The sequence below is a fragment of the Lynx rufus genome, unplaced genomic scaffold (genome assembly GCF_022079265.1).
Source record: "Lynx rufus isolate CCGP_SWC_20201006 ecotype Redwood Valley unplaced genomic scaffold, mLynRuf1.p SCAF_18, whole genome shotgun sequence".
Lineage (NCBI taxonomy): Eukaryota > Metazoa > Chordata > Mammalia > Carnivora > Felidae > Lynx > Lynx rufus.
Window position 1 is genome coordinate 18,424,777 of NW_025814832.1, and position 25,269 is coordinate 18,450,045.

At 44.6% G+C, this 25,269-nt stretch overlaps 1 protein-coding gene across 2 annotated transcripts in view; it reads right to left on the minus strand.

The window, feature by feature from the left end:
- The window catches only part of HLF (HLF transcription factor, PAR bZIP family member), a 50,299-nt gene extending 33,545 nt beyond the window's left edge, over positions 1–16,754 (minus strand). For both annotated transcript variants that reach the window (XM_047081498.1, XM_047081497.1), the window contains exons 1-2: positions 16,359–16,754; positions 13,854–14,189 (exon numbers count right to left, since the gene is read on the minus strand). In XM_047081498.1, coding sequence (XP_046937454.1) covers positions 13,854–14,189; positions 16,359–16,473 — 451 coding nt within the window. In that variant the 5' untranslated portion in view covers positions 16,474–16,754. The remainder of the gene's footprint in view (positions 1–13,853; positions 14,190–16,358) is intronic.
- Between the last annotated feature and the right edge of the window lie 8,515 nt (positions 16,755–25,269).

A 25,269-nucleotide genomic window follows, 5' to 3' on the forward strand; every position in this document is an offset into this window, starting at 1 on the left:
CAGACCAAGCTTCAGTCTTTCATGATGACATTCAAGGCACCTACCAACCCACAGCAGCCAGCTGGGAGGTGAAACCTGCTGACATGGATTTCGGAGGGGGGTCCCTACAAATCAGTCCAGACATGCAGAGGAGCAAGCCAAAAGCAGAGATGGCTACTGCCCTTCTAGAGACATTGCCATCAAAAGAGCTAGCTGTGGGCTTTGGAGTTTTCTTTCTTTTTTTTTTTTTTCTTTGCTCTTTTTAAAAAATTATTTTGTCTGGCTAATAAAACACTGCTAGAAAAAAAAAATCCAAATCTTGGAGCGATAATTCCAGCCAGATAATTTGCTTCCAGGGTTACTCAGATATGTTGAATACCAGAGAGAAGCCAGCGGTTCCCATTCAGAATGAAGACCATTTTTAAGGAAGAAACTAGCTTGAATGCTGTTGAGTTTTTTCCCAAAGGTGTCAAATGTCTTGCTTTTCAGCTTTAGTTTTTAAACTCCATCACTCTTTACGAGTGGCAGAATGTCAGATTCTTAATCCATCTACTTGCTTGGGAGCAGTACCATCAACCCAAGAGGCTTTGCATTCTTTTCCACCAAAGTGTGAATGTTAGTCTTCCAGCTTATGGAGTCTTAGAGCAGAGTCATCAAGCTAAAAATAGCACCCATGTTTTACAGGTAAGAAAACTGAGAACTTCAGTGACCAGGGACATACAACCCAATCCTGGTAAACTAGCCCTAGAGCCTCAACTTGGTAGACTCCAAATTCAGTGCTCTGTGTAAATGACCTACCTTCAAATTGTTGCCATATGTTTTCTCCTCTTGTCACCTAAAACCCAATGGAAATAAGAATGCTAACCCAATTTACACTTTAATTTGAATTTAGTTTGGTCAATTTTCTAATTGGTTAGCTTATGTTATATTTATGACATACTTGTAAATAAGAAGGGCACAGATTATTCTCATCTTACAGATGAAGAAGTAAAACCCAGAGAGGTTGACCACTTGCTTAAGACACTTAAAAGCAGAGCTGGGACTATAAATAAGTAAATCTTCTCGTGTACCTAGAGAAGCACCTGAGGCTTTGCAAAGACTCAGTCCAACAACACAGAAATCTGGGACTGAGAGTCCAGAGACTGAACTACAATCTTTGTATTTATTTAAAGATTACTTTTAGGAAGTAATCTTTAAATACCAGATTCTCACTCTGAATTAAAATTTACTGAGTGCTAACAATCCCAGGTCCGTTCACTGATTAGCCCATTTAATGTAATTTAACCCTCATGATAATCCTGTAATTGGCTGCCATGTTCCAGGTGAGGAAATGAGGGGGGGCTCATAATTTAAGTGACTTACCCAAGGTATCATGGCTTCTCAGGAGACCTCCGACTCCAAATCCAATTTAATTTAGTGCCTAAAGGGTCTAACCACGACGTGCTCACGCTATTAGACTGTGTTTCTTTGAATATCTTTATCAAAGCTTGTTATTTCTGCCTTGAAAATGATTTCATCCTGATCTCCATGGTTTTTGGCCACCGAGACATGCCCAAATTTATTTTTAAGCTGCCTGTAATCAGAGTGGAAGGGCTGATGAAGAAAAGAGAAGACACACTTTGGCGACATCGCCACAATATTCAATCCTCTTGGGAGACACTAAATTCCAGGAACCGACATCATTTCTAATATGAGTTGATTTCCTACAACCTCTTGCATTAAGTGCTTAGCGCCATCCCGGCTGTAACACATAATGGGTACTGCTATGATTTCATATGCATTTAGCTGATTTAAACTTAGGAGCATTGTGCCCACTCTTTTATGAAAGCTCAGAGATACTTCATTAGATGTAAAAATATGCTCAGGGAGTCTTAGCTGGAATCAAGAGGGGGAAATCTTGCTTAGCTTGATGTACTTTGTTAATCTTAAGACAGGACTGTTGTACCTTGAGAAGCTTTATCCTGCCACACCCGTATGTACAGTACACAATGTACTATATCAAGACCCATGCCAAGAGCTCCACATCTCTAATCGGGCTGAAAAACAAAGTAATATCAGGTTAATCCCAAATCTTAAATTAATCAACATCACATTGTCTCCTTTGTGTAAAAACTACTTTCATACTTTTCTCCATTTTCTCAATTTCCTCATGTTCCCTTTCTCTTTCAACAGAAGGGTCCATTTTTCCTATCTGGGGACCTCCCTGGGGTGAGATGAAACACACTTTACCATCTTGTAGGGGGAGTTAAGAAGAAAGTATCTAAGAGATTTACACTGGGGGGAATGGAAGGCCAGGGAGAGGGCTACCTTTGGAGACCCATAATCCTGCCTCTCCCTACCCCGAAGCCCATCACCCACAACTAGGGGGACTGGTAATTCTTCACTACATGGCCCAAAGGTGTCACCAAAGAGAAAAAAGAAGAAACCCAACTCACAATACTTACAGCATGTCGGAAAGGCTTGAGAGCCCCAAAAGACATGTATGTAAGTTCCACTTGTCCCTTTCTCCCCTCAAGCTCTTTTTTTGGCACAGGGTCGGAGGATGGTGGGAGACGGAGACGAAACACACAGCCCTGGCTGGTGAAGCATACATCTCTTAGCAGAGCCACCCAAGAAAGCAGGTGGTTACACGGTTACAGGACCACAACAGGGGTTTCCAGGTGGCTAGATCTTTCCACAGAAGTCAATACACAGGATGCTCAGCCACTCTGCTTCATCATTACCCTTTCTTCCCTACAATGACATGGGAGGTGGGGAGCCATTTCCAGGCCATCGCTGCTGTAGCACAAGAGTCACTCCTACTTGAGTGTCCGTAAGATGAAGACGGAGGCAGAGGAAAAGAAAGAGCAGAATACAGATCCAAGTGATGAAAGCTCCCACTCATATATTGAGCACCACTCAAGTGCTTTGCATGTTATCACCTCATTTACTCCTCCAGGGATCCTCTGGCACAGGTGTGATCTCCCCAACTTACAGAGGAAAATTCAAAGGCAGAAGAGGTACAGAGGCAAGATCTAAGCTCAGGCCAGAGGTTTAACCCCCACGTTATGCTGCCCTTTGATGTAGAAAGGGGAACACGAGAGGAAGCTGCTCTAATAGATGACTATTTCATTAGTCAGATGCAAGAAAAAAAAAACCATCCTTGGGGATTGGTCTAGGACATCCCCTCTGTTGGTAGGTAAATGAACAAAAATCCTCTTTTGGTCCCATATACTTCCTGTATATGGAAATTTAAGTTTATGAATATAAAAGAAAAGCATGGTAGAGCAAATGGGGGAGGGAGGCAGAGAGAGATAAACAGCAACAATTTGGAACACGGATCCACACAGCCACAAATGTCCAAAGGACAGACACTCTCTTGCAGTTCACTAATATACACTGTGGTTACGAACATCAATTTATACACACAAGGAGAAGATGTTTAAAGATTACTTTGAACTCAAATAAGTTAAACGTGCCTAAGATTATATTGGCATAATTAACCTACTGGGGGCTATCTTTTTTTTTTGAGAGGTGGGGGTGAGGGCAGAGGGAGAGAGAGAATCTTAAGCAGGCTCCCCACCCAGCACAGAGCCTGATGTGGGGCTTGATCCCATGACCCTGTGATCATGACCTGAGCTGAAATCAACAGTCAGACACTCAACTGAGCCACTCAGGTGCCCCAATATCTTTCTTTATACAGAAGACAAAAAAGTAAATTTCTGTTTAATCAATTAAAGATCAAGTAATTATAAAATCTGAATCAATGCGATGTGACTATCAGGAAGGCTTAAGGGTAGAAACAGAATATAAGTAAATTCAAATTGTTTCTTCACACCTAGGTTTGGTAGTAGTGAAATTTCTTTCATCTTCAAACTTGTAAGGAATCCAGTAACTAAATGCCGCTAAATGGTCTGTTCTGTTTGAGTAAATTTCACTTACAATGCTAAAAAATACTTATTTTTTGACACGGATGTATATATTATTTTAAAAATCATCCAGGTGGTTACTGGCCATTTGAAATAAACATACATTGGATTCTACAGGAAAAAAGACCCCCACCTCCCTTGGGAAAGTGTATTAATATAAAGAAATCAATTGTAATGAAATAAGTTCTGTGAAATTCTTATTGTCAGTTCTAGAAATTTATCCTCAGAAAGTCTATCAAGGCTGCATTTCTCTATTTGTACACAGTATATCATCACTCTCTTCTCTTTAAATCTCTCAGTGGCCTTTGGTCTCTTAAAAACAGTATTATTTTGACTGAATCTGAGATCCCCATCCTATTTTTAAACTTTTCTCTAGTAAAAGCCTCCATAATCTTCTTAGTGATACTAACTAATGAAGCCCAGCCCACAGAATAATGAATCCATTCTAAGGTGAACTAAGTCTCAAGGCAGATGGAGTTTAACTGTTTGCCACTCTCCATATCTTGGAGCATTGAGATCTCTGATCTGGGTAATCTGATTACTCCATATCTAGATGATCTTGTTCATCTGGTTTACAGCATGGATTCCCATTGGTCCCAGGGGGATCCTTCCCCAAACAAACCTTCCCTTTTCCCATTCAATTCAATTCAACAGGCATTTACTGTGCATGAATGGACAGCCTCGCTTCTTAACTCTTTCCATTAAGTGCAGAAGCACTTCTAGAGCACCAACGAGACTTTCCTTCTCTGTTCGGCTGTCCGGGCCTGGATTCCACAGCAAACACATCAAATCAGACGGTTAAACCCAGAGCTAATTAGAAAAGAAAGCATTGCTCTTCCCCACTCAAGGATTTTTCTGCCAAAGCACTTATTTTTGCTGATCCATTTATGCAATCCCACATTCTAAGAGAACATTTTGTCACAGATGATTTAGTGTTGTAGCTCCCTGGAGCATCTTTCTGTAGCATGCACTCATTGTTTTTAGGAATCTACGGTCTCCCAGGCAAGATTTGAGAGGGAAAGAAGTTTAATTAGCCACAAAGCCATCTCTCATTATAAGACCCCAAATTCCAAAGCATTCTTCCAAAAATCATTAATGAAAAAAAAAATCCCAGATTAAACTACTAAAACCAAAACTTTTAGGAACCTTGAGGAACAGGGGAACTGTCTGATTTTTCAGGAAAGAAAGTGAGACTGGATTCTCATTATGAGCTGGATGGGTAGGGAGTTGAGACAGCAATGATATTTGTAAAAGTCAGAAGAGAAGGAAAACAAACATTTGAGGAATTTCCACCTTCAGTCACAGAGTATGTATCCACCAGAAGCCAATTTAACAGAAACAAGTACTGTATGGTTTTCCCCCAACAGACACTCAATTCTGCCAACAGTCCTGTAATTGTCTACTGTACATAGCTGGAGGTGGAATTGCACACATTGACTCTTCTTTTTTTTTTTTTTTTTTCAAGTGAACTGGTTTGGGTTAGGGCAACTCCTCCAGTTTTCTGCAATCTTGGCCTGATACCAGAGTACCCTTCGGGGGTATTTGGGCGAGTCACTTCACACATGTGCCATTTGGTGTCCCCATCCCATCCCCCAAACCCTGTTCCTATAACACACACAAAGTCCCTTTACTCTAGCAGCATTCTCAGTAACACACACACACACACACACGCACACCTCATATCCACCGTACCTAAGCATGATGTGCAATTAATTCCGGTTTCAGGAAAGAAGGAAGCCACAAATACAAGGTCAGGACTCAAGAATGCAAAACTGTAATAATGATTCCTTTGTCTCTCAGGAGTAAAATTAATAAGTTGGCCAGAAACTTAGCTAAGTATTTTTAGCTTGATATTACTGCTGCAGGTAAACTTATAATCAAGTACTATTTGTATCACTGAGGCATCAATGTTTTCTTTTTCTCACATGCATATATACACACATAACAGCAACAACAATAAACAAAACACACTCAGAAATCAGTTCAATACACTTGTTTGCAAACCTAGTAAGCTTATAACAGAGGCATTTAAAAGTGATGAATGTTAATGGGTTGGGTTTATTAAAATCTATTTTTCTACTCCTGTGAGACCAGGCCTGCTTTTGGACTTTTAAATTCTGAACCATTCAAATCCCTCAAACTATGTCCTTGCCAAAGAGTGTTTCCCCCAGTCACTAAAACCATAAAGCCCAAAATGATGGGCTTTATAAGTGAAACCTAAACCCTCTGTTTTTGAATTACTTTCCCTAGATCATTAGAACATTGTGTTTAGAAAAGCTGTTTGATGTTCAAGGGAGAGTATTTATTTTCAAAATAATAATAATAAGGAAGTCCCGGTTTGCCAGAGGAAACTATTGTGAAGTATCTAAAAATGTTTCAAATCCAACCTTGAACCCAACTGGAAATGTCCACATGCCACTTCCCTCCTCGCAAACCTTCAATGGCTCCCCACTGCCTCCTGGATAAAGTTCAAGCTCCGCAGCCCAGCACTCCTGAAGCTGCCAGCCTGCCTGGCACCTGCCCCTCCAGACTCTTCTCCCCGACTCCTTCATATGAATTTCCCGTACCAGCCAAACTGGATCTACACCTTGTTCCCTAAACACCCCGCAGACGTTCCTGCCTCTACAACTCCGTGCACCGGCTGCCCACTCACCACTCCGGCTCTCCACACCTCTCATTCCCAGGCCCAACACAGGCTCCACGTCTTCCAAGAAGAGGTACCTCAGACGCTCCTGCCCCGGGCGCTGGCTGCTTCCTGTGAGGTCTGGCCCTTCACAGTGTCTGCCCTGCTCCCTTATTCATTTTTAAACACTTTACTCATTTTCCTGATTACTCTTCCATCTCCTCTTTTCAGCAGATATTGGGGGCCTCTCGGTCCCCATCATTTGGCACCAAGGACATGCTACGCTGTCCTGTCACTCACCCTTTTACCTAAAACCTCTATCTTCCCTACTAAATTGCCATCTCTTTGAGGCCAGAAGCCAAGTGGTACCCTTGTCTGTCTTCCCCAGGGCACACCACAGACTGAAAGCTGTGATGCTATTTCTGGGAACCATCCACACTGCTCCTAAAAATTCCTCTGTTGCTCCCTAACCTTCAAATCAGAGAAAAGGGGAAAGTAACAGAGCTGACCTATGGTGCCACAGTGGACCCTTCGTGCACATTAGCTTTAGAAAGCTCACATAAGCCCAAGAAAGATGCTACCCTACAGATGAGAAAATGAAGGCGCAGAAAGAGTAAGGATTTATCCAGTATGGGACCATTTGGGGGAAAGAGGAAATATTACTCTGCAATGCTTATGCAAAGTATTGCCTGTGAGCAAGGGGATGAACTAGATCTCTCTCCTCCTCCTGCAACATAACGTGCCTTACAGCTTCTTTACCCCTGAGGTCATTATATTGTCTTCAAGTATAATTACTTAATGCCTGTTATTAAAAATTCAATAGTAACATCAACTGATGGATTTTACTTGCAAATATGTCACTGAGAAACCTTCTAATCAGGAACTTATTTGAACTGCATTTTGTTTGTTTCAGTTTTCACCTCATGAGCAAGGAGGAATGCATACAGGTTACAGTTTAGCTACCCCCGGTTACCTAAAACTCGGAGGCTAAGTGGGGTAAGCAAGACTAGGCAGAAAAGCAGAGGAGAGATTCAAATGCCTTGACCAGAGGCCTTAATGGGCTAGGAAAGGAAGCGTATACAGACCTGCTTGGAGACAAACGCTAGGTCCTCCTCTGAGAAAGGAGATCAGATGGTAATGAGAATGCCACACACAGCAGCTGTTATTGAGCACTTACTGTGTGCAAAGCACTGTGCCGAGTACTCTATACGCACCGGCTCACAGGACCTTCCACGGTCCCATGAGGCCAATCCAGAGATTATTTCAAAGTTCCAGATGGGAAATCATTTCAGTGATCTGCCTGAGACCACAAGCAAGCAGGGAAGTCAGGATTTACACCCAGGTTTGTTTGTTATTGGATCTTAAGCTCTAAAACTTTGCTATATTGCCGGTAGAGAGTGGTCCCAAACATTGGGCATCCTCACGGATGCTGTGAACAGTAAGCTGGTGAGCACCTAGGGCTTAAGGAAAATTAAGTTTATTCCAAAACAATGGTTTCATGGCTTCAGGTCAAGACATTTGCTGGGGTAATATCAAATATAATACATGAACAATATTCTCAACCATTTCCATTACAGAATCCAATGTAGACAGAATCCAATGTATCTCCCTGTCCCTCTCATGTTTTTTTCCCAATGTTTTTTTTTTTTTTTTAATCTTACTACTTCCCCTGCTACTTTCCCTCTTCCCTCCATTTTCACTGCTGAGACATTGAAAAAAAAAAAAAAAGGTTCTTGGGTAAGAGTAATTAAATTAGTCCGGTTGCAGAAGAGGGTTCCAGAGAAACCTAATAAATCACCGCTGTCTTTTCATCCTCTGGCTTTCTACATCAGGATGTTATCAATGCTTTTCTCTTCCCACCTTCCCCACCCCTCTCTTTCTCCCCTACCTAGTTCTGTCTTCATATTGCTATTTTTCTAGTCTGGTAGGCACAGTGCTCAACTCAGAAGACTGTGCCAAGACCCTTGGCAGGAGCTGGCCTACAGGAATCCGCCCGCCAGGGCGGTGCAGAGAAGACAGGGCTGCTGGGCAGACAGGCAGGAGAGAGGGCCGAGTCTGGGGTCTGGCTACAATGCTGGACCGAGCTGGCTTCCTGCATATGAACTGCCCTACAGAGCTCAGCTTTCTCCTGCCAGGGTCGGGATTACAATTTCTTGCTGGCACTTGCCATAGTTTGCCTGGGAGGAGAAGCAAGGATTGGGGTGGGGGATGGAAGCAAGCCAGCACACCACCCAGGGTTGGGCAAGCTCGACGGGGCACAGCCACGTGCCTGAAGCACACGGTCACGCAGGCAGGTGGCCAGGGTTGTCAGGGTTCACACGAGAGCTGGGGCGGGGGGCGCGGGGGGGGGGGCCTTGGGCACGGAGTGAGTGGCTGTTTCCATACTGGCAGACCAGGAGCTGCTAACCCAGAAGCGATGCTGCTGGGTTAACACCAGGAAGTCACTTGTCCTAACCCAGAATGAAGGAGAAAAGTCAAGCAGGCTACACAGAATAAGGATTAGGCATGCTGGAGAAAAAAAAAAAAAAAATGCATGTCCTATTTTTGCAGAGAGAAGGGGACTGGATGAAACAAATCCCTAAACGGAGAACAGGGGTTGGGAATCCAGTTGAGTTCTCTCCCCGCTCCCATGCCACTGACATCAGAACAACAGCTCCAGGCACTGAGTATTCATGTGCCATACACGGTGTCAAACTTTGTCAGGCATTACCTCATTTAACCGCAAAAACCCCAAGGGAGGGGTCTATCATCTCCATTCCAAAGACACATAAACTGAGGCTTAAAGAGGTAGGGAAATTAACACTATGTTGCATAGCAGGCCAGTGTGGGTCCAGGACGTGAACCCAAGCCCCCCCGAGGTCCAGGGCTTATGCTCTGAACCGCCACCCAACTTTCCATACCTATCTGAAAATACCTCTTGCCAGGAGACTAGAACACTATCCTGGGAATGTCACAACAGGTCAAACCCAGCAAAATAGGGCAAGTCTGTCCTCTATAGGGTGTGGGGGGGAAGATAAACTCTAACAAGAAACAGAAAAAAAAAATCTGCCTGCCTCCAAAGAAAGCTGGACTCTCTCCCCTTGATGATGTCCTTGATCCCAATGAATGTAAAACACTTCCAAGATACCTGAGGCACAGTGCACAGCAACTATCAATCACGATGCTCCCAACCTACAGACCTACCAATGTGCTGGGTGGGAAAACACAGAACCACATGCCCTCACGGGGAGGGAGAAACTGAAGCTTCTTCTCATGATGCTGAGAAAAGCAAGAGAATCCTGTTGCCTGGGCAGGACCTCCCATAATCCCAGAACCACCAGCACAGAACTCCCCTCTGTCATTACCCAGATCCCAGGGCCAGCAGGTTCCTTCTGTGCCAAATCCTTAGCACAAAGGAAGGTCAGCAGAAACAGAACACAAATTCCATCTTGCAAAGGTATGATGGGTTCTCCCCCATCTCCCCACTCGGCTTATACCACCCGCTTACGCCTTCCTCTTCCTACACACTACCACATAGAAAGATTTTCACTTCACTCTGTCAGCCTTCATCATGACCCGGTCTCTGTGCTCAGAACTAGAAAGACAGCCTTCTTAATTCTCAGCCGAATATGGGTCTAACAGTGGTAGGACACCCCCAAGCTATTCAAAGAAAAACCACCAGAGGAAACGATTTCAAATCTGGCTTTACAAGCATGTGATTTAAAAATAACTCTGCCTTTGTCTGCTACAGATGACTTTCCCTAAAGGGACTGCTGTCCTTAAAGCAATCGCTCAATTCTCGGGGCAAACAGATTCTTATTTTTCCAGTACCCAGGACATACCTCCAGGAGAACACTCCTGGGTACCATCTCTGATAGCATCTGAAAGGCAAACAGCAAAGCGGTCAGGATGACTCCTGCCATCTCGGCTGACCTGGGACCAGACCATCTGGGATGCTGCCCTTCAGATGACAGAGGAGCCCGTGCAGGTGGCTACAGCATCCAGCAACCAGCACTCTGCCTTCATCAAGATGTCAACCAGAAGGCTTAGCCATCACCCCATAGCCACAGGAGGCTCCGACAGATTCCTGAGTTACTTCAGGGAAACTGTATTTCTTTGGATATTTGATTTATTCTTTGATCAGACAGAGGAACAAGGACGAGTGCACAAAGCAGGAAAGGGGGTCGGGGGGCAGTCATGGTGAACAGTAAGAGAATTCATAAGAACGCTCACCTTGCCATTCCAAGACACTTGGGGTAGACCTAGAAATGCAGTAGTTGTCAGCTCATGGCTTAATTTCCTTTCAACCAGACAGGTGGCCCTAATGACACAATGCTACTGAGTATAACTCAAAGATGCATGCTGAGCAAATACAGAAAGCAAATGTTCAATAAAATTGTTTTGTAATTACCTCCTGATTCGCTGGACGTCATAGCTTTATCAACTAACAGCGTAGAACTATGCTTTATTAACATGATATTTCTTCTTGGCAACCTAATGCCTCCTGACCTTCTCAAAAGTTTTGCCAGTAAGTGTTACAGGAGGCAAAAAGCATCCGGGTGTATGTGACAGGATGTTGAGTTGTGCCCAGGATAACTACACCAATTTGCTGCCCCAATTGAAAGTTCTCAACAGGGGTGTCCCAGGGGACATGTAGCAGTGACTGGGGGTGGGGGGTGGCGTGTGACTGGCATCTAAGGGACGGGAGTCAAGGATGCTGCGGAACATGCAACAACGCACAGGACACTGGCCCATGGCAAAGACTTACCTGAAACCTCACCAGTGCCAAGGTTGGGAAATCTTGGTCTAGACTGAAATAATATAATTCCCAGAATGCTCAAGGCTACACCTGCACTCTTGCCTTCTGAGGACTCCCTTTCCTCAAGATCCACTTGGCATGTCTACTCTGGTCACTACTGTGATTACATGGAAAAACCAAGAACTGTCTTCCTTTTCAGTTTTGTTGGTGACATACCATCCATCAAGTCCACATCCCTTAGATTTTTATTTTGCACATAATCTTTATAATGACCAACCCTGTACAAGTTGTTACAGCAGAGTGTCATTGTCTCTATACTTGGTATTTGAAGAAGACCTTTAGCTTTTTTCCCTTCTTGTTAGGAGTATCACTGAGTTTCCAGTTCAAAAAAGAAGATTATTTTGAAGTATGTTTCTGTTATCAAAAAAAACAAAAACAAAAACAAAAAAAACAACAACCCAAAAAACAAAAAAAACAAAACAAAACAATAACAACAACAAAAACACATTTAAATGAAGAACTTATTTCTAGATTCCAGTTCCCCCTTGGATCCTGGTACCTTTCCCCTGTCATCTGACAAAATGATTTCTGTGGAAACTCAGAAGCCCTCTGTTGTGGATTACAAATCTGACTGGGGCATCCCAAGTTTTTGAGTCACTGATTAATTACCGATTCTAACAAGCTCTGACAAATGACTTCTAAGAAAGCCTCCAAACTTCAAACCTTAATTCTTGATTGTCAGTAGGAACCAAGATTTGGGGACCCAATGTTCACATGCCTTTTCAGAAAAAATACAATACTTCTAACATGGCACACATCTTGTATTTGGCAGGGGATGGAGAAATACTTGTCAATTGAGTATAAGTGTTAAGGCTGCAACACACCAATCCAATAACTATCGGCCAAAATCTCTTGTTATTTCTCTCCAGAAGGGAGGAGGGTTATCAACTGTTCCTAAGTATCTTAAGAAAGTATTTCAGAAGACAGGGTTGAAATCAATGATAAAAATTGACACAGATAATAACAGCGACAACTATTAGTAATCATTTGACTATTTATGTATATTATATATAATTTTCACACTACCCCAATCAAATAAAAATTATATCCTTCAAAGGGAAGGGAAACTGAAGCCCTGAGAGGTAATATCACTTTCTAAAGCTACAAAGTAGTTAAATCTCATTCTATAGAGTAGAGTGACTGAGATACAGGGCGCCTTCTCACTGGGGCTCCAGCCCCTTCTCCCTGGTTTAAACGTTATTTCACTCACTATCTGTTCCTGGAAAGAAACAAAACCATGGCACTGTCCATTCCAGGAAATTAGGGCTTGGGGTCACATCAAGGAATGTGTTCCCAAGCTTCTGCAAGCTCCTGGAGTGGTCAGAAGTTAAGACTCAATTCCATTCTAGCCAGTGGCTTTGAGTTATCATTCAAAGTAGGTTTCAGAGCAGGGGGCCAGCACAGAAAGATGTTAAATCCAATACTAATATTTCAAGGCAGGGGTGTTTTCTTCCTCCTTTGCATCATTTCCTTCCATTCTAATCTTGCTCTGCATGTCACAGAAATTCTATGCGAGGTGAAGACACAGAGTTCAGGAATGATCTCAAGCACAAATCCCCCATTGTCCTGCTTTCTGTCTTCCCCTGCAGCAAAGGCCTTCAGCTCAGTGACCTTCCTGACAATTTATCTGGCTGAATCTTTGTTCCTGGTTACCTGTGCACGTGAAACGGTCTTTCTTCCTGTTCATTTTGCACTACAGAGTGCTAACAGCATAGAGCCAGGGCTGAGCCACCTCAAACCGTGTCTCTGTCTGAGCACCGAGCCATGGGTTTTGAAGTACTGGACATTTTGGGTGATGTTTCTGTGTAATATTTCAACACCATTTACAGCTGACCTTGTGGGCTTTGATAGACATGGATTCAGTATGACAAACAGGTGAAAATGAAAAAAAAAAAAATCTGTAAGAACAATCTGGTTTACAGAAATAATAGAGTTCTGGCCCTGAGAAAGGCTAAGCCACACTTACAGTGAGAGGTGCTTGTAGACTCAATTTCTCAATGAGAACACAAGAGGAAAAGGATGAAAAAGTGATCGGCCCCCCACCCCTAACTCACATTTTTTTTCCCTTCAGACAAGACAGAAATGAACATAGGTGAACCACAGCCTTAGAGAGAGCCTACCCGCATCATTCATCAAGGTCCTATATCATGTATTGGGAAAGAGGGGAATGGGAAGGAGAGGAGATAGAGAGGTGCCTACATATCCAAACCATTAACTGTAGGCTGGTGTTTCTTAAACTGCAGCCCGTGGATCAACTGCAACAGAATTGCCCAGGTTCAAAGCACATATTCCTACGCCCTCATCCCAGATCTGAAAAATCAGGATTTCCAGGGGGGGAGGTCCATAGAATCTGCATTTAGCCGACTCTCCCGGAGATACAGATGCTCACTGATGTGGGACAATCATGGCTGTGGGTGAAATACAAGATTCCTCTTCCAGAGCCAGCCAAAGTCTCCCTGATCGTGAAGATATTTCTGCCATCCCCATCCCGCCCCTCCCCTGCACCCTCTTCCCCATCTGAAGGGAGAATCTTTTTAGAATTTACCTGGTCTGATGGGGCTCTGCATACAGTTTGGGGACGGGATGCCAGGGTGAAGGGGTGCAGAAGCCCGACTGCTGAGGTCCATGACGGAGGGGGCGGCAGAGGAAGCCGGCTGCAGCCCAGGAGGGTGAGGGCTGTGGTCATGCTGAGACGGGCTGGGGGGAATGCCATTTTCTGACAAAAACTCCTCCAGGTCCATGTATTCCAACTGGAAAGTATCTCCGTCATAGGGAAGGGTTTTGTCCCATAAGGTGGGTCCCAAGAACGCCGACTGGGGGACCGTCGGGCTATTACTCTCATCATCCAGCTTCTTTTCCTTGTCTTTATCTTTACTAAATGCTGCAGAAATGAGGGAAAGTTGGACTTAACAAAGGGAAAAAAAAAACAAAAACGTGGCTTTTTTTTTTTTTAATCACTCCTCCTGGCCTCTGCTACAAAACACCACCTTCAAACCGTTCTCACAAACCCAGGGGATCTTCTCGGGCTGCTGGCTTTTGTGGATCTAGAGTTAAAAGTTCAGACAGGACATGGATCTCTGCCTGTTTTTCAACATCTTCCTATTTACTTTGGAAAGAAAGCACTAGTCCTTGGGACAGGGTTACAGACTGATCTAGAATATAAACAAAGGAACACAGTTTTCAGTACATTATTGGAGGGGACAAATAATTCAGATCTACAGTGGCAAAGTAACACCTGCAGTTACATACAATTGCTGTGATTTTTAACAAAACAGCCAATAACCAGGCATGGTTTCTCTTCCAGGAAATTCATTACAGTAACAATATGAGGTCATTCAGACTTAGCCAGTGAGCTAGGGATTCTAATTTTGGTAAAGCAGGGACTCTCCACCCTCCTCTGAAACCATGCATTGAGCACATACTATATACCTGCTTCCTTCCATAAATTATGTCCAAAAATCTCACAATAAATCTGCAAATCGCTATTGTCCCCATTTATAATGAAGAAATAGAGGCTCTGAGACTTGAAGGAACTTGACCAATGCCTCACATTGGCAGAGGAGAAAACAGAACTTCCCGAACCCACATATGTTTGCTTTTAAAGCTGCTGGGGCACCTTGCATTTTACAAAAGGAGGTTTTTGTTTTTGTTTTTTTTAAGTGTTTTCTTCCTCCTCTTCCCCAAAGGCTTAAATACGATTCAATTCACAAAAATTATACATATATGCAATCTGTCAAAAGAACAGCTATTGGAAAGCTCGTTACATACCTATAAGGGAGGTATGCAGCTATGTCCTACCTGTAAGTACCGCTCACCCCAGGACGTCTTTAAACAGTGCTCTGGATTTTGCCCATTCTAGTACTCAGGCGCGGGTGGAATCTGGGATCAGGGAATCTGGCTTCTGAGTTTCTTCCTCAGAGAAACACAGCCTCCGCTGCCATCCATTCTAATCCTCTAGTCTCATCTCCTGAGAATCTGACTTAAAACACCCACAGATGCAAAAGACTGCAGACAGCACCTTCCTCCCAAGTGCTACTCCTTAAAGGAGAGTTAAGAGGGAAGCTGCTTTGCAGACGGCGAACCAAACCCCTCAACTCTTGCAATGCAACAGGTTGCCCCCTGCTAGGAGAGAAGATGCGAGTACTCCCAAGCTCTTTGTAACCAAATGATCTTTCAAGACTTTTACACTAGAAGCCGCACCATTTGCATTTGCAACTGTGATATCTAAGGCATGAAACCGCATCAGCCCAACTGACAAATCCCTTGGCGGCACCAGCTCAGTTCCGCGCCTCCTCGCCCGACCCCTCCTCTCCCGCTCCAGCCAAGGTTGCCTGGGGAGGTTTGGGACTTACCAAGAAAGGGCTCAAGCCAGAGGAGGCTCCTGCGCGATTACACGTGAGCCTGCTCCGCTCTCCCCTCCCACCAGGAAAAGTGCACGGGGAAAGTGTCAGAGCTGGAGGCGTGCACAGCTTCCCGCCCGGAGACCACTCCCCCTCCCCCGCCAGCCCCAGCCCCCACCCCCCTTTTTGAATTACCCTTCGCTAGGAAAACACGCGTCTCGGCTCACGCCTCGCAAGTTCCTGATGCTAACTAACACACAAACAGTAGCAAGATCCCAATACCCGAGGTACGCTGCGAGACCCCCTACCTTCCCCCCCCCGAAATAAAACGAGGCTCCCTGTTTTCTCCTCCCCAGACTGGGCAGCTCTGCCCTTACGCGGGCGGTTTCACTCTGCGTGCGGGTGACCCTCAATCTAGGGAACACTGACCTGTCAAGTTATGACTCCCACCTGCGCCGCGGGACCGGGACCCGGCGAGCCTGGGTCGGTCCCAGCGCTATATTAAACGTTCCTCAGTGAGGGGATCCCCCTTTTGGGGGAAGAGGGAAGGTGATGGGTGGGCTCCTCAAATTTCATCAAAGCAGGGATAGGGTGCCAGGAGACAGGGAGGGAGGGTATGGATGCTCCAGCAGGGTTGCCCAGCCAAGGAAGGGGACCCCAGGGAGCGTCGTTTCTTCCCAGAGCGGGGCAGCCAGGAAGGCAGCGCTCACCGTCTTCGTGATGAAGGGGGAGCTTCAGCGGGTTCTCCAACAAGGACCTGAGCACGCCGTAGGGAGGCGGAATAAAGGTGGGATTCAGGGGGAGCGGTCGGGACATTTTCTCCATCGCGATGCACTCAAATGTTTTTCTTTAAAAAGAAAAAAACCCAACCGCCCCCCAAAATGTTGCTGAGCTTTTTCCTCCGTCCTTTGCCAAAAGTACTCGCTTTCAAGGCGGTGGAGACAAGAAAAAAATTACTTATATCTTTATAAATACATCTGCATAAGAAAATAAAAACAAAAAACTTTCGGGTTCCCAGTGCAGACGGTCCCCGGAGAGCGCGCCAAGTGCCCGCAGGCTCCTGGGCGACGTGCAGGATGCTCTCACCTGCCTTGAACCCCTCGTCCTGCAAAATATTCAAAATTGCGAAAAAGAAAGAAAAAATATGCAGATAGCTGCAGAAGGGCGGAAGGCACCGCGCCGGCCCGGCCCCCACGCGCCAGCACCCGAGGCTGGGCGCCGTCCCACCCCACCCCCCACCCCGCGCCGGCGGCCGCTGCTCCCCCGCGCTCCGCGGCCCCGCAGCGCCGGGCTCAGCGCATCCGGCGGCCCATGTGCCGCGGCCCTGACAAGAGTGACGTCAGGGTCCGCACCGCGCGCCGATAGGCGTGCAGGGGCGGGGCCACGCGCGGCCCCGCCCGCCTGCCCCGCCCGCCCCGCCCGCCCCGGCGCCACGTGTTTAGCGTCGTCGCGCGCGCGGATTTTCCAAGGCCATGCAGCGCTGAGCTGCAGTAAAGAGACAGGTGCCAGATCCCTGGATCACCCACCTGGGCTAAGAACCCAACTTTTTCAGGTTAGGAAGAGAAATGAGGAATTTCTTTTAGTAGTTTGCAACCTGAGAACAACGTGGAAAGTTAAACAGACACACACACACACACACACACACACACACACACACACACACAGAGCCAGATGTCCAGGCTGCATCCCAGATCAATTAAATCAGACCTCTGGGCTGACATCCAGGCATCATTAGTTTTTAAAGTTCCCCAGGGTGGTTCCAATGAGCAGCAGGTTTGGGAATGACTGGTTTAGACCAAATGGAAGGTAAATACTCTTTTAAATATTTCTCCTGGCCACAGCCAAGCTTAGCACCCTCTTTCTTGCCCTGTTGCCAAAACTACTGAAAAATAATTACGTGCTAGAAGTTCTAATGAGATACAAAAAGTAGAGTGAAAAGGAGAGGGACCGATGTCAAGGGTTTCCCGTGCTCTCAGGAGGACATTCATAAGGATACCCATTTGCTTGGGATTGAATAAGGGCAGAGGAGAGACACGCATACACTGGTGGGATTTCAAGAATATTTGCTGCAGAAGAGTACAGATGACTGTGCCTTGATCGAGTTACAAGGTCTGCACAGTAATTAAAATAATTTTGTAAAGTTTTTTTTTTAAGAAGGGTCTCGGTCTTCATTGCCCTAGCAGCGGCTTCAGCAAACTGGCTCTGTGGGTTGGAGCCTGCAAAACTCGTGGTGCTGGAGCTCTGTGCTTGTGTAGAGCCTGGAGCCTTCTTTCTGCAAGGCGTGGAAGTTGGCGTCCGGCTTGGAGAGCTCCAGGCAGGTAGGCAGGGTCCTCCCCTCCCTTCCTATAACTCCTCACTAAAATCAAGATACCATCATCTGGGGAAGGGTCTGCAGGAAGGAATAGGCACAAAGTAAAGAAAATTTTCTTTTGGAGCGCCTGGGTGGCTCAGTTAAGCATTCAACTTCCGCTCAGGTAGTGATCTCACTTTGGTGGGTTAGAGGACCCCCGCCCCATCCGGCTTGGTGCTAACAGCTCAGAGCCTGGAGCCTGCTTGGGATTCTGTGTCTCTCTCCACAACCCCCCCCCCGACCCTCCCCTGCTCATTCTTTCTCTCTCCCTCTCTCTCAAAACTAAAAAACATTAAAAAAATTTTTTTAATTCTTTCAATGAGACACAAAGGCTTTCTTTCGTAAAGGCTGTCTTTGGGTTGAGATATGGCAGAGTCTTGGGGGTTCTACTTCCCTGAGGCCACCAGGAGGGAAGTGCAAGAGAAAAGGTACCGGAAACCAGGAGATCAGGAGGGCCATAAATGGGCACAGGATGCCAGAAGTCAAATACCTTCCCCTCTGAGTTGGGCTGTGATCTAGTGACCTCTACAGTTCTCTTCACACTAAAATTATAATGAGGGGCGTCTGGGTGGCTCAGTGAAGCAAGCTTCCGACTCTTGATTTCAGCTTAGGTCATGATCTCACGGTTCATGAGATTGACCCCCAGCTCTGCGCTGACAGTAAAGAGCCTGCTTGGGATTCTCTCTCTCTGCCCCTCCCCAACTCATGCTCGCTCTCCCTCTCTCTCTCAAAATAAATGAACAAACTTTAGAAAATAAGACTATAATGAAGAGGTAACATTCTGAGAAAGCATGGTGATGTTTCAAATGTTAGCCAAATTCCAAAAACAACAGATTTTTAGCTAATACCACATACATTTATTGAATACCAATTGTGTGCCAGAACTGTGCCAGGATTGGGGAGAAAAAGATGTGTAAGACATAATTCTAATGTAACAGGTTATGGACATATGCAAACATTATAATATAGTCTTAAAAGAGCAAAAAAGGATAGATGAAGGTGGCATGGGCACTTATATTAGGAGAGGGATTCTACAGAAGGTATCTGAACCGAGAATGGAGCTAAAGGTCTTTCCTGAACTTCCCAAATCCCTCAACTCCATTATACAGTGTTTCACGAAAGAAAGGACTCTTCCACTATCCTTCAGAGAGGAAGAGGCTATTTCCCTGCCTTCATTCCCCTACCTACCTGTAAACCCATTCATTAACTAGGATAGCCGAGAGCATCCTCTTAGACTGGTTAGAAACAGATTATAGACTGCAGGTGCACAAAAGGATAACAGTCCACTAGCAGTCCTCAGCACGTCCAGGATGCTCTACTTGCTCATGGTTCCCTGTACTTCCTCACTTTCCCATGAAACCCCTATCCACTCAAGTAATCTGGTTTCCCAGAGTGATCTTTTCCTTACCATTGGAGAGAGTCTAATATTGTGGCTTGAAAATTACACTTCTAATTGCAAATGGAGACACTGGCATCCTGGTTAACCAACCAGTCTTTTGGGAATTTGGTTCTTTTAATTTTTTAATTTTATTATTTTTTTTGTTATTTATTTTGAGAGAGAGCGAGAGAGAGAGAGAGAGAGCAAATGGGGGAGGGGCAGAGAGAGAGGGAGAGAGAGAATCCCAAGCAGGCTCGGTGCTGCCAGCACAGATCCTAACACAGGACCCAAACTCATGAAACTGTGAGATCATGACCTGAGCCGAAACCAAGAGTCGGTGCCCCATTGGCAAGTTGGTTCTTATAATTCAGTTCCTCTGATCAACTCTGAACATGGCCCACATTGAGGACCAGCCCCTTAGACCAGGATGTGGATGATGCACAGTATTTGTACATTCAGAAATCAGGGATGGGAATAGGAAAAAAGGAACTCGAGAAGAGAATGGCATGGAGAAAGATATGGAGAAGGGAAATTGGCAGCCACAAATTGTGAAAATTTTTTCATTCCTCTTGGGTAAACAAAGTGGAATTGCTGTAACACGGAGTAGAGATGAGAGAGAGAGAAAGAGAGAGAACAGGGGAGAAGGGCAGAGGGGAGAGAGAGAGTGAGTGAATCTTAAGCAGGCTCCATGCTCAGTATGGGATCACGACCTGAGCTGAAATCAAGAATCAGACACTCAATCACTCAACACCCACCCCAAGATATGTTTTAATTTATAAGAAACTGCCAAACAGTTTTGTTTGCTGCATTAGGTGAATTCTCCTGCATTGCCAGCAGCGGTTGAGAGTTCAGGTTGCTCTGGAATCTCACCAACATTTGGTGGTGTCAGTTTCTTAAAATTTTAGTCATGTTATGTCTCATTGTGCTTTTAAGTTGAATTTTACTGATGAAAAATTATTTTAACCACTTTTTCATGTGCTTATTAGTCATTGTATATCTCCCTTTGCAAAGTATCTATTCAAGCTCCTGGCCCATGTTAAAATTGGGGTGTTCGTCTCGTTATTGCTAATTTCAGGAGTTCTTTATATATTTTGGAATCAAGTTCCCTTGCCAGATATATGTGTTGTGAATATTTTATTCCAATCTGTGACTTGCCCATTAACGTTTTCACATTGTCTTTCCATGAGCAGAGTTTTGATGAAGTTCAATTTACTGATTTTTTTTTTTTTATGATTATTACTTTCTGTGAACTAAGACACCTTTGACCACCTGGAGTCTTGGAGAGATTTTCCTCTAAAAATTTTATAGTTTAAATCTTTTTCATTTAGGTCTATACCCCATCTCAAATTCATTTTGTGTATGGTGTTGAGGTAGGGGTTGAGGTTCTTTTTTTATTTGTCTCGTGGGGACTTCCAATTGTTCTAACAGCAATTGTTGCAAAGACATTCATTCTCTCCTTTTAATTGATGTGGTGCATTTATATGGCTGTACATTTGTGGGCAGCCAAACCTTGGACTTCAAGGGACAAAATATTCAAAGACAGAATAAATATTATTTGTAAGTTTCCTAGGCTCTGATTGTTATCAAGCAACAGAACAAAGTTCATCAAAGTTCATGGCTAGCATGAATGGCTTGCTTTCAGTGGCTCATTTGGTTTGTTACAAGACCTTCTACAAAGTTGTCCACATTAACTTAAATAAAAGCCTGGAGGCAGAAGCAATGGCCAACTTGCTGTTTATGTACATGAACAAATATTGATCTCTTAGATGCTTTTGGTTACCACTATCAATATTCCAATGCTTTTTTTTAAAAAAAAAAAGCCAAAATTAAATCCTTTGTTGGAAAAAGCCAAACAAATATTATAAAAAGAACACTTGACAAGTCAGTGGAAAACTCTTCAACTGTCTCTTCAAGGAGGGAAGGATAGTAGAGGCTCCTGAGGTGTGAAACTGTTCTAAAAATAGGAATGACCGTAGGAGAAAGGTTTCTCAGAATCAACTTCTTAAAAGATGCCAGCACAGCCTGACTCTGCTCTGAAGCTCTGGAAATCAGCCTTCTGCCCAGCCAGTGGTTTCCACCTGTCCAGTCATTTCAGGACTGTGAGTAGTGAGGTTGGGTAAGGGAGCCTTTCTTGTAGCTCAGTGGGTGCAGATGTGAGGCAGCCATCTTGGCACCCGCTCTGCAGGTCTGCAGAAAGAGCTTTGCGGCGTAAGCAGTGTCTGTTTCAGATTCCCAATGGGTGTGAAACCTTGCTGAGCATACAATGCCTGCCACTGTACCCTACCAGGGACTGGGAGCATGGGGTGGATAGAGCCCAACTTTGTGGTTATGAAGGGCTTTATACACCAGCGAGCCAAACCTCTAGATGAACCTGTTTATCTTGTTGCCAGAAAGGGCACTTTGTCCAGGGAATTAATCCAGAAGTAAAAGGCATCACATGGGAGTTCAGCTGAATACACCTAACCCAGCGCGTCCTTCTCCATCCTGAAACCTCTAACCCAGCTAATACACTGAAAAGGAAAATTATATTTCGTTAGCTTAATTCCTGAAGACCCTCAAATGTATTTGCTTGAGACAGGAACATGCAAACCTGAAACAAAAAGACATGTTGGGAATGCTAAGCTCTCCTCCAAAGGATGACTCATGTAAAGGACCATGGCTAGGCTTTCCTACCTCTTCTCTGAGTCCTGTGGTGCTCTAGTAAATCTGAGTGGGAAAGACTAAGACAGGTATAAGAGGCAGGCCAAGGGTGTGTGTTTAAGAATCAGAGGCTTTATGTAAGTGTGATAGGAAGGTAGGAGAAGGAAAACAGTATAGAAGAATATATGTGGCAAAAGGAGAGAAACAAATAATCAACGCAGTTGCAGTGGAATGGTCTGGGGCCATGCATACCTTGGTATTTACCACTATTCCTACTAAAATAATAAAACCAACATCATGATGAGAGAAAGGCACATTTATTGTGTGCTTAACTATGTTCCGGCATAGCATTAAACACTTTGAATAGATTTTATCACTTATTACTCACAAGAGTGGTATAGGGTATGTTAGCATTATTATCCCCATTTTATAGATGAGCACAGTGAGGACAGAGAAATTAGCAGACATGCCGTGGTCCTATGACTAATACATGGAGAGGCTATGAGTCAAAACAGCTCTGCTTAACTCCAGAGCTTGTGCTCTTAACCTTGATATAGTAAATGCATGGCGGACATCCACCCAATAAACCCACTGGGTTTCCAAATGGTTCAAATTCTGCCTCTGTCCTGTAACCTTGGATAGCCTCTCTGATCTCAACTTTCTTTGTGTGAAATATAAACTAATGCCCATGTTTCCCAGCTCACAGAGTTGCGAGGAAGACTAAATGAGATCACGCATCTGGAGGTGCTTGGTAAATTGAGAAGGCTAAACAAATGTGAGGACTTGTTAATTGGGGCATATTTGCATTTTCTGGAGGTGCTCCTACCTGTGAGTCTGCATAGCTGTTGGGCCTGTGATCTTTCTACTTTCCATCCAAACACATGTGTCCTTTTTTCTTCTCCCCTTTTTGTCCCTCTCACCAGGGCAGCCACCTTCTACTGCACCCAGGATCCAAAGAAAATTGAAGTTCAGTGGGAAAACAAATTTAGCAATGACCAATTCTAAATAGCCCCTCAACCAGAGTAGGGAAGGCATGCCCATTTCCTTCATCTTCCCAAGGGGTGGGAGGAATAGAAATGTGTGGGTTAATTAACAAATGGAAATTGTTTCAAATGTAGTAAATATAGCTGGAGTTGGAAACAGTTGAGCTATAGAGGCATGGAATCACTATGACTCAGAATTTAGTCTTTAATTTCTGGATCCAGGGTTGATCAACTTTAGCAAAACTGACATGTCAACCACACTCTAAAATATAATTTTCAAGCTGCATATTAGGCTCTTTGAGGTCTACAGAAAAATAAGACTAGCTGCCCTGTGGTGATGAATTTCTTGTGAGGCTAATCTGGTGGAAAGGAAGACTATAAAAGTTCTAGGAGCATGCATGTTCTCATGGACCACGTGGAAGCATCCTGCAGACCTGGGGAGAACATGAACAATGGCCTCTCATCATGTAGGGATACAGGACCAGCTTGCCTCCATTCCTTGTGCCTTTATCCCAAGATGAAGATTCTAATTTGTAGACATTGTCAGCATCCCATATGGAGCTCTTGCATTGGGCAGAGTTTCACATGAGCCATCTCATAAGTGATTGGCCAACCAAATGCCTATAAATGGATGTCTTTGTTGGGACATTGGTAATTGGTCCAACTAAAGAGGCCAAGGCAACTGGTTTCTCAGACATATGACACAAATCATATGCAACCAGATTAATCTGGCATGGCTTTCCTTTAGAAAGAAGCTCTGGGCATGTAAGATATGTTTGAACTTTAAGCAATACTTAAAAATTTGTGTCAGCTGGACAGTGTGTTCCCTGCCCTGTAAGGATACTCTCCATGGGAGCTTTTTTGCTGAGCATAGAATCAGAGTGAGGCAAGTGAGTCAGATGGTCTTAATGACATCAGGCAGTGCCAGCCAGGTGCACAGAGCTTTGCTGTGACTTCTTTCCAATTGAGTAACTGAGGGAATGTGGACATTTCCATCATGGAGACTCACAGCCAGGGTGAGAGGAGCAAGAGGAAGCATCCTGAAGGATCTACTCATTATATCTTGAGGTATCACATCTGCTGGGTTTTGCAAGTTGCTAGAGGCAGCATTCCTAACTCTTTGAATTCTGCATTTACTGGGCCCTAAGCAAACTATTCCTCATCTGTTAATGATTGGGGGGGAGGGGTGGTCAGGCACAGAACATTAAGATTGGTGAGCTTTTAGTGGGTCTGCCTTCCTGAGACAATACCCTAGTCTCTTCCCCTCAATGCACCAAACACTAGTGGAGGGCTCTTCTGAGCCCAGTGCTGTGCTGGATGCTGAGGATTAAAGCAAAGAAGTATGGAGTTCCTTGCCATCAGGTGGGGAGACAGCCGCTTAACCAGATATCTATCTCAGTGTCATAGGTATAATTGATGGACAAAAAGGGAGTATGAACAGGGAAGTGATTAACTGTGTTGGAAGGGCTCACAGAAGTCTGCACAGAGGGGCCTCAAGGAAAGTTTTGTAGATAGAAGTAGATCAGGGAGGAGAGGACACAGGCATGGAAGAACACAGTCAGAACTACAGGCTGTTCACTTGCTGGAATGCAGAATTGACAGGAGAAAGAATGACCTTTCTTCCAGCACCATTTGCAGAGCTCTGACGAGGTCAGGCATTATGCTACATGCTTTGCATGTACCATCACCTTCTACTTTCAAAACAACCCTATGACATGGGTATTAATATTTTTTAATTGATGAAAATACTTGGTTGTCATAAACCAAAATCACACTACCTTGGGTAAATTGGGGGAGTTTGGGAGGCCTTTTCATTGTCTTTTCATGGTCTCATGCTTCTCTCTTTGTGTTGACTTCATGGTCTCCCCACAAATTGGCCTCTTCTATACGCTGGGGCACATGATTTCCAGCAGCTCAGGGGTTTCATGTCTTTGTTTCCTCCATTAGAGAGGGACTGACCAGCTCTCTGAGTTTTAGCTCAAGAAATGCAAAAGAGGGGCTCCGATGGGCCTAGCTTAGGTCAGCTTCCCATTCTTGGATTAAGTAACAATGACCTGTAGAGGATGTGAATGTGGCCACGCTAGCTGGGATCAAATGGTTGGAGTGGAGAGGAAGAGCAATTCTCAAGAGGAGGGAATCTTTCACGGACAAAAATTGCAGATTCCCACTGCAGTCTTCATTTTCTAGATGAGGAGATTGAAGCTTGGAGAGGTTGAGCAACATGTTGAGGTCACAGAGCTAATAAGTAGCAGAAAGTGGAAACCAATCCA